Genomic DNA, 10000 nt, shown 5'->3' with positions numbered 1-10000 from the left:
TAAAAATTTGTCAGTGGTAAGTGTAAGCTTGACAGAGAACTTGTAAGCTGTGAAATTTTTTATGTCTATACGGTCTTTTTTTCCCATTATTACTGATTATATAAATAAAGTATTTATAAAAGGATAAAAAAAACTATTCAATTCACCTTTCCTTTAATAACTATAAAAGTATTTATAGGGTATGAAAGTGTCTAAATCAATACCGACCAAGGTCTAGTACCAAATTCCTAAATATGCCGCTACCTCGACCCTATGCTCGCTTGGATTTTATTCGCTGAAATGGCACCTCAGAATTGCGGATTACAAAGTACAAGTCTAAATTCTTGCCGAGGGGACAGATCCAGACAGGAGCTGATCACCCTTAGAGGCAATACCTGCCTAACAATAAAATGAAATAATGGTAGGGGGAAAAAAGATTTTAAAAAAGAATAAAAGAAAAAAAAATCAACTTAATTCACTACTAATACTGCCGTCACAATGACAATCAAAGGGAGGACTAGACAAAAATAAATAAAATATACAGGCATCCACTCAATGGACATATGCCACAATGGATAAATTACAAGACAGATACAAATTAGAATGTAAAACAATAGTGTTTATTTCAACAGTGCTAAAACATTTCTCTTTAGGTATTAATCTACTTTTTTTTTTTTTTTCATTTTGAATTCTTGGGCTGGAAGTGATTTTTAAATTTTTAATAATTTTCCTACAAACCTTCATGAAGTAATGATACTTGGTGACTTGCATGAAAGATTTATACAAGCAGCCTAAAACCACATATTATAAACACTTAGTCCTCTGCACAATCAACAACTCTTTTATTAAAAACATATCCTTATCATATTCATTCACTAAGGACAAACAAAATACCAAATAATCATATTTTCAATCTAAGTCTTAATCATATATTATCGTTTTTTTACTGAGCATTAAAATGTAAAATAGTTTTGATATAACAAAGAGATACAAAATGCTCTCTCTATTTTCCCTACTAAAAACAACTAAAAAAACTAAGAGATAAATATATGAAATTGAACAACAATCTTTAAAACTCCGATGTGCTCAGCACATCCAGTCGTCATCAAGCAAAGTTGTGGCCAGTACAACGCTCGTCTTGTGAATACCAACTTTTGCATCAACAGTTGCATAATATTATATTATTACCTGATTAAAAAAAAAATCTTGATTATTTTTGTTTTGGTTTATTTAAAGAACCTGATGGCCTAGTTAGCAAATGCACTTCAAACTTGGTTCTTCATGTGCTTTACAATTTTTCCAAAAAAAGACTGGTGACAGTGATAAAGCACTTTCCTTTTCCTTTATAACACATACCACACACATAAATTGCCTCTTTTATTATAAGTTTTAAGTATCAACAACAATATCAGGCACTTGACGAGTTTTTAAAATAGTCTACAAGTCTGGAAGATGTACATTGTATTTCCAGGAACACCTGTGTTTGGATGGAGGCCATTGGTTATTATTATAGGCATGTGGGAAATATTGTTCGCTCATTCATTTTCATTATTGGTCAGATGGTTCTGTTCCGAAGTATCTGTCGCCAAAGTTTCCAATGCCGGGCACTATGTAGAACTTCTCGTTAACACATGGATCCACTGCCGTTGTTACAATGCGTACTTTAGGGAATGCATATGCTATGTTATGAACACCTGGTGAAAAAAAAAAAAAATTAATGTTAATAATTTTCAATATTTACTGCATCACAAATACATCAAATGGCAAAACAATGTGGCACAAAGCACTTCAACAAAGCTCAAAAGAGCTCACCTTGCTCAGTCATGAGGAGGGAGCAGAGGGAGATATGGTCCTCCGGCACTTCATGGTCGAGCAGGACCCGGATGGCCATGATCGCAGCAGCACCCGTGGCCACCGTGGCGTCCATCAGGAAGATGTGGTAGTCCTTGATGTCCTTTGGCAGTCTCAAGTAGTATAGCTAGAGCAGTGATGGAGACGTAATTAATAATAATGTCATAAAGGCACTAAAAATAATAAAACTGACGTAAACGTGATACAACAAATCAAATCTTAAAATTAACAACTTTCCAAACTAAGTCCCTCACTCTTACAGAGCCACACCTTGCAGCACACACATTGGAAATTGATAATTTTGTCACAATGTTATTTACAAAAATATCAATAACACAAAAGTAAAGAATGAGAGAAAAAAAAAAAAAACACACACCTCAGGCTCCCCTGTATCAAGGTTGGTCTGAATGAGGATCTTGCCAATGCGTACATCCTTGAGAACCTCACAGAGTGCATTCTCCATGGTCTCTCCCGCTCGCAGGATGGACACACCACAGATCTTCTCGGTTGCAATGCGCTTCCCTTCATATGGGATACCCTGGGGCGTCTCTACGGTCACGTCCTGCTTAAAGAGGTACAAGGATACTTAGGTCTCAAGGCTTGGGGACAGAAAATGTTCCCTGTGATGGAAATGACAATGAAAGCTGGTCTAGTTTTATCCATCTCTGATCAAGATATAAGGGAATTTTGTAACTTGTGTACTAGACTGAATTCTCTCTTTACTCTGAACCACAAACAAGTAGCTGCATGCATAAACAAAAAGAGAGAAAAAAGTAGACAAAGCTTAGTTAAGGTCCTCACCGTGAACGGCAACAGCGCTAGGGCATGTTCAATCACCAGTCGTATTAGTCTTTTGGAGTAGAAGATAAACTCGTCGCGGGGTGTGTCCTTGTTGCGGATGAATGTGTGTAGTCCGCGGATCTGGGGTGTGGAGGGCAGCAGGTGGAGGGAACTGGGTCTCACAATACCGAAGTTGGCGTGCGCTAATTTCTCTCGGAGTTTAAAACCTCTCTGTGGATTGGGGAATGGTAGAAAACGTGTTCTTATTCATTTCCCTCATGAAAACTTTATATTCTTTAATGGTAATACCCGAGTGAGACTTCATTGTTCTGTTATTTTCTTCTTCCTCTACTTTTTAATTTATCTAAGGATTTTTTTTTTTTTTTTATACACTACTATTACATCTTTTCTCTAAATAAATTACTTGACTGTCTTACACTTCTTTTCCATAATCTATATTAGCATAATCAATTTCATGTGTGATATTGATACTAGAAGGCTTATTGTTTACTACACAATGCTACCATTTCATTAATACTACAGATATTTTCCAAATTCATGATCTATGAAAAATCTTGCCCCACCTTCAAACTCTGACCTACATAGATGGATTTATATCAGTGAGGTATTGTTAGAAAGGAAAATTATTGCTGAAAAAGGAAACTCTGGCCACTGACCTGTTGCAACTGCGTCATGACATTCTGAGCAATAAGATTGATGGCCACCTCATTATCCCCACCTCTTGGAACAATGATGTCAGCGTGGACCTGTTGCCAATCGAAAGAGAAACATTATCTCTCGTGTACTCACTTTTCACACAAAATGTTGATCAAATCCACTTGTACTTTACTATTAGATTTTCTTTAATCTAAATTTATTGCTCCACTTTTTTCACTTCTCTTTTTCTTTCCTCTTTTACTTTGCTTTTGCTTCTTTGATTTCATGTTTTTCCTCACTTCAAGAGCAAAGTGGACAACATTTCAAGAGTAACTCAAACATAAAACTGCTGCTATTATCCTTCTAAAAAGCTGGTTCAATTACTTGTCAGTAATTCTCTATTTACAAGAGACAAAGATAAATAAAGTTCAACATGAAAATTGTTGAAATAAGTAGGGATGAGAATGAAAAACTTTACATGCCGCATTCTGTACTGAAGCTTTCTAAACCATCTGAGCTAAATGCTGATGAAACCAATATATTCATATTACCAAAACCAAAATTACCCCCCTGGCATTCTGACCTTTTTAATCCGAAATGTCTTTCACCAAACTCTCCAGGAGACATCTCTTACCATAGATGGGGCTATGTAATAGTCAAAGGCTGGCTTGACAAACTTGAAGTACTGCTTGAGCACTCCATCTAGCTCTCTCCCTCTCTCCGCAATGTCCCTCCGCAGTCTCCGCACCAGCCGCTCGTCCGAGTCAGTATCTACGAACACCTTCATGTCTAACAACTGTGGAGGAGGAAATGTTCTTAATGTTCTTACTCTACTGTAAGTAATGCTTCATGCTTAACAACTATTAGGGAGCAAATGATCTTTGTGTTCCTTACGTACTAAACACTACAAACAGCTTCAGGTTTTACAGCTGGGAGAGAATGAATGTTGCTAATGTTCTTACACTAAAAAAAGTCATATCTAATAATTGTAGAGTTCAAGATGCCCTTTATTATTTACAACTTATGCAATGTGTGGAACCAAGCATAAAGGACATCATTAACATTCTCAACTTATGGAAAATATGAAACTAAATGTAAAGGCTGTCATAAAACTTCCTAACTTGAGGGAAACATGGGACAAAAAAACACAACATGAAAGCCTGAGGTGTGAGAGGTAAAACTGCCTGCAAACACTTTTTTTTTTTTTTTGTAACAGTTATAGCACTTAAGAACTGAACTTTCGGCATTTTGGAAGTGAAATATCAATCAAAACATACCTTTATCACATCATGAGAATAGAATGCTAAAATTCCTTCAAATATGATGACATTGGCACCATACATGGTTTTCTGAAAACAAAAGAAAGAAATTATATGAATTTTAAATAATTATTGCTCATATTTATGCAATTATATTTATTACTATTATCATTTATCTCTTGTCTATTATCACTATTAGCTATCTAACAGTATTACAGCTATTATTATCATTATCATCATTATCATTACCAGTATCAGTATCATTACAATATCATATTATACATTTTATTATTATCATCTTCATTATTATTAGTGGTTATCATTATTACCATCATTATCAATAAAATAATAATAACAATAACAATGATATTAACAATTACAATAACAATAGTTTATTTAGTTTATCTTTTATTTACTTAAAAGTAGCCCCTCCGCCCCACTTACCGTTTTGGTCTCCCGGCGATGGGTGACAAAGTTGTATATGGGGACCTCCACCTTCTTGCCCTCCTTGAGCCTCGAGAGCGTCTTGACCACAAGCTCGAAGTCGAAAGCGTCAGGGTGGTCGAAGTTGTATTCATTCCGAGCCGCATCCTCGTGCTGCTTCTCAGTCAGCACCTGCGGAGAGGGTGGAGGGGAGGGGGAGGTTGTGCCACCCAGTCAGTGATGAGGAAAAATTGAAAGAGAGGAAGGCAGTAACACTAAAAAGTAAACCTAATTAGAACTGCATTTTTTTTTTCTTTCTTTTTTTTGAGTAATGGTATACAACTCATTACCTCAAAACCAGAAAAATCTACTCATATATATACAATAATAAACTATATGACTACAATACTAAATAATATGTATGTATACATATAGCTGAATCTCTCAATATTTAAAATCATACACTAAAAAATAAACACTAAAAAATCCTATTACAAAAAAGAACTGAAAAAGAGAAAGGAAAAGGCAATTTTCTTTTATATTTATATATTTATATATATATATATATATATATATATATATATATATATATATATATATATATATATATATATGAGGTGAGTGTCTGCTCCTTCCTGCCAATGTTGCTCATATCTTGGGTGAAAGTGTGTGTTTGGAGAACTGCCCCATGAAGCCCTCATTTCTCCCAATGATGAACACAGATTAAGACAGAATGGTTTCATTATTCATGACAATGGCAACCATTCTCTCCCCAATGCTTCACCATTTAGAAGGGTGTAGTATGAATATAATTCTACTGCTGACTAACTTCCCTTGTAACTTTGATTAAAACAGTTACAGTTACAAGATGATTTTGAAAAACTATTATGCAGGAAAAATGTTTTTACATTATACCAAATGACTGCTCCTGAGTAAATGCAATATACCAGCATATATAAAGAACTGGTGTACATAAAATGTACTTCTTTACCTTTAAGAAATCAATGTTCCATTCTATGACCCATTTCAGTGAAGAAGCTAAAAATTTCAGTCTGGCTGTACAGGGACTTTATATATAATGGTTTATTATCTAAAACTATTTTACTACATCCACTGGGGTTTCAATCATTCAAAGGATGGTTTTGGGCAATGGAAACTACTGCATGGTGTGTGAAGACCTGTACTGTCTCCTGCAAACTCTTATTCACAAATTTTATGATTACAGAAAAACCATAGGAATTCCAGGTTCCTTCTTCTTAGTCCTGAGTACATACCAGTTACTGTATTAGTAATATGTATACTTTTTAATGCCAAGAATTACTGGATGGAATCATAACAGAAAAACTAAAAGAGCTGCTAGTGAGGCATGTGCAAATATTTATGTGCTGTTGTGCATGCAAGTTATAGGCTTTGTGAATTGGCATGAGTGTTCAAGTCAAGTTAACAAGAGTATTAGTCTTACTGAGACAAAAAAAAAAAAAAAAAAAAAAAAAACTTTCTTTACATTATCAAAAAGCTAAGAGAAAATAAACTTAGAAAGTGGAAAAGAGCATAATGCATATTTGTTCAGAGTGTCCACAGGAACAGACAGATGCAATGGACGTTCCAAATGTGGGAGGAGGTGCGACACTATATACATCATCATGGAGGGGGCAAGAGAGCAGAGAAGTGTCCAATCACCCACCTTATAGAAAGAGTCAAGGGAGAGGAGTGTGACCCATGGTACATCCAGTTCTTCGATAATTTTCTTGGCAACGGTGGTCTTTCCCGAGGCACTCCCACCACACACACCTCAAAGAAAATGCAACGTTTTTTGTTTTTGTTTCTCGTCTTTTTTGTAATTTTGAGGAGCAGAGCTTCTCTGTCTACAAGGGTTTTTGTTCATTACATTTATTTTTCCATTAATCGTTTTTCTAACATTGAAAAATATCTACCAACACAAAGACACAGACACAGATGCACGCACACACCCACGTACACACACACACACACACACACACACACACACACACACACACACACACACACACACACACACACACACACACACGTACACACACACACGTACACACACGTACACACACACACGTACACACACGTACACACACACACGTACACACACACACACGTACACACACACACACACACACACACACACACACACACACACATACACACACACACACACACCACACACCACACACGCACACACGCACACACGCACACACGCACTCACGCACACACGCACTCACGCACACACGCACTCACGCACACACACATATACACTACACACACACTAGATACAAACCATAAAAGAATAAAGAGGAAATATCCCTTCCTATGCTGCAAAATGTGATTATAAACCATGCAAAGTTGTGGAAGTCACAGGAAGACAAGCAAAGAGAGAAAATGCGCCTATCACACTAACAAATTGTTCCCATGACATAATATCCGACCTCCATTCTCGGCTGATAACATTATTTCCCTTGCAACTGGCACATCTCCAATGCCAGTATGAAACACAGAAAATAATACTAAGACTGTGTCAGAGTTACAAAGTATTTACCAAGGAAACTGGGATTCATTCAAAAGAGAACTAAATGACCTTTTTACCACTGAGTGACATGACATCAAATCATGATGAAAAATCACACGCAAAAGGAGATGCCTTATCACATCATAAGTCCTGATCACTAGTATGAGATCATGTATGGCCACAAGCCAGACAATTGCCTGTCCTCGCATGACTGAAAATATTTCCCCTCTTTATTGTGATAAGTAACTACAGCCAAATGAAAGTGACATAATCTTGCGAACAAAAAGCCAGCAACAGTTCATGGTCTAGTAAGGCAGAACAAACCTGTCTGCATTGTATTTTTCTCTATTTCTATACTCACTTTGCATTATTGCAGACTGATAACCTTGTGCCATCAATATTCATATTTTGTACAACAAAAGAAAAACAAAATTGTCTGTCATTTTCCAGTGGTATGAACAGACTAGTGCTTGGAGCCATGTCTCAACTGTATTCAAAAAGCCTGAATCCCAGGAAACCAAAAGAGGGCATGGTGTTAGAGGTAGAGCAACATTGAAGAATTGGCAAAAAAAAAAAAAAAAATGTGCTAATTTAATAGGCTCTACATCATGCGGTTACAAAAAAGGCTTTTCATCCTTATTTGCAGTCCATTTTTTTGTCTAATCGTCTGCTTTCTTGAACTCTCTCTATTTCTCATGCTCTTTTGTTTGTATCTTGCTCTCTCTTTCCTGTTGTTCCTTGTCTTCTCTCAACTGTCTTTTATTATCTATTTTCTATTTTTTCCCACCTATTCTCCCTTTCTCTATTTATTTTTCTTGACTTGCCTACCTATCTAACTTTCTCTCTCCCTCTCCCTTTCTCTTTGGCAGACACTTCCTCTTCTGTCTCTCTCCATATATATCCCTCTCTCTTTTGTCCCTTCAATTTTTGAGAACTTTGGCAAACACTAATACAGTTCACACTATAATAACAGGAACTACACACACAAAATCCATCACTGTCTTCATATAGCATATCTAACACCGGCTTCCTATTGCAAAAAAAACAAGTAACCCCAAAATATAACAAAATATGTGAACACACAATACCCCATACAGAGTATTTTGAACAGAATTCACTGTACTGATAATAGAATTGGGCTACTTGGGTAGAATGCATTACCATAGGAAGAGTAATTCGCAAAACGTTCTCTGAACATTTCCTCCCATCCCCCATAAAAAAAAAAAAAAACATTACCATCTATAGCCAAAACCCAAAGGTGGTGAAGATTCTACATGTGCAACATTTACTTTAAAATATAAGCATAATGAGAAAGACGAATCACCACAAAAAAGACAATGACCCATGGATGAAGGAACACATCCATCATAAATAAAAATGGATCTGCCAAATGACAAGTCTCCAGGTTTCCCTTTTACTCAAGATTTTCTGGGCCAGTTTTACTCCTTGCACACTTAAAATAATCTAATGAATTAAATCTAATATTTCCTTTGCATCCCTGAAAGAGAGAAAGAGAGAAAGAGAGAGAGAGAGAAAGAGAGAAAGAGAGAAAGAAAGAGAGAAAGAGAGAAAGAGAGAAAGAGAGAAAGAGAGAAAGAGAGAAAGAGATAAAGAGAGAAAGAGAGAAAGAGAGAAAGAGAGAAAGAGACAGACCTTTCACTAACAATTTCTCAAACCATAAAAAACACACCTCAAACATTTTTCAAAAATCTACAACGGTTAAACCAGCAGCTTAAACAAAATAAACAGTACGCAATCCACAGAAATGCATCTTCAGCACCTTCATTCTCTTACCTATAACAAACGGTTCAACCAGTTGTCCCTGGCAGTCGTACCATGGCGGTCGTCCGGCAGTGTAAATTGTGCGTCTTCTACCCCTCAGGATGGGTTCTCCGCTGCGGGAAGTTTGTGACTGTGACGTTGTGCGTTGGCGTCGACTGCGTGGGGATCTTAGAGTGTCTGTGGCAAGGGCAGAGAAATGATAAAATTTCATGTGATATAATGCATGGAATAAAATCATAACAGTCAGAGTATGATTGAAGAAGTGTTATATTTTAAAAATATATCATAAGGTTACAAACCTGAAGGCATATAAATTTGCATACAATGATATTCACAGGCATGATCAAACATGCATAAAAGGTATCCATCTGTATAATATCTGAATACACTAACAGAATATAATAACCAACTTTAATACTGACTGCTACATAACAAAACACAACCACCTAATCTGTTACACAATACACACAAAAACATCTTGAAATCAATGCTATTTTCTGTATCTAATAGCACTTTTAACTAACTCAGCAACAGATACCTCTTAACATCCTCTTAGAAGAACCTAAATTACCCTCAAATTGAACAATTCCCCTTTTCATGCTTATCAGGACCTTGTAACAGGAACAGGGATCCAGCTCTAATTTGCACTAATTAAGACAACTCTGCTAAGCCTTACAATAAGTCAATAATCTAATAAAGCTTCTGGAATCACACAAAAAAAGAGAAAAATACT

The 10000-nt window shown here is 36.2% G+C and overlaps 2 protein-coding genes across 9 annotated transcripts in view; one reads left to right on the top strand and one right to left on the bottom strand.

Moving 5' to 3' along the window:
• LOC125042794 (nuclear pore complex protein Nup58-like) overlaps positions 1 to 133 on the top strand; it is a 33430-nt gene extending 33297 nt beyond the window's left edge. For all 5 annotated transcript variants that reach the window (XR_007116382.1, XM_047638689.1, XM_047638687.1 and 2 more), the window contains one exon: positions 1 to 133. This exon is cut by the window's left edge and continues 183 nt beyond it. The gene's annotated coding sequence lies outside the window, so the exon portion shown is untranslated.
• A 3-nt stretch (positions 134 to 136) lies between these two features.
• The window catches only part of LOC125042795 (uridine-cytidine kinase-like 1), a 17168-nt gene continuing 7304 nt past the window's right edge, over positions 137 to 10000 (bottom strand). For 3 of the 4 annotated variants that reach the window (XM_047638691.1, XM_047638694.1, XM_047638693.1), the window contains exons 3-12: positions 9280 to 9444; positions 6634 to 6740; positions 4971 to 5141; positions 4545 to 4616; positions 3902 to 4063; positions 3288 to 3377; positions 2632 to 2841; positions 2207 to 2395; positions 1792 to 1957; positions 137 to 1673 (exon numbers count right to left, since the gene is read on the bottom strand). In XM_047638691.1, the coding sequence (XP_047494647.1) occupies positions 1528 to 1673; positions 1792 to 1957; positions 2207 to 2395; positions 2632 to 2841; positions 3288 to 3377; positions 3902 to 4063; positions 4545 to 4616; positions 4971 to 5141; positions 6634 to 6740; positions 9280 to 9444 (1478 nt within the window). In that variant the 3' untranslated portion in view covers positions 137 to 1527. The remainder of the gene's footprint in view (positions 1674 to 1791; positions 1958 to 2206; positions 2396 to 2631; positions 2842 to 3287; positions 3378 to 3901; positions 4064 to 4544; positions 4617 to 4970; positions 5142 to 6633; positions 6741 to 9279; positions 9445 to 10000) is intronic. The other variant, XM_047638692.1, reaches the window with a different exon arrangement.

This window comes from Penaeus chinensis, chromosome 32 (assembly GCF_019202785.1).
Source record: "Penaeus chinensis breed Huanghai No. 1 chromosome 32, ASM1920278v2, whole genome shotgun sequence".
NCBI classification, from domain to species: Eukaryota; Metazoa; Arthropoda; class Malacostraca; order Decapoda; family Penaeidae; genus Penaeus; species Penaeus chinensis.
The sequence above is the reverse complement of the archived record's forward strand: the minus strand, read 5'-3'. Positions and strand labels throughout refer to the sequence as shown.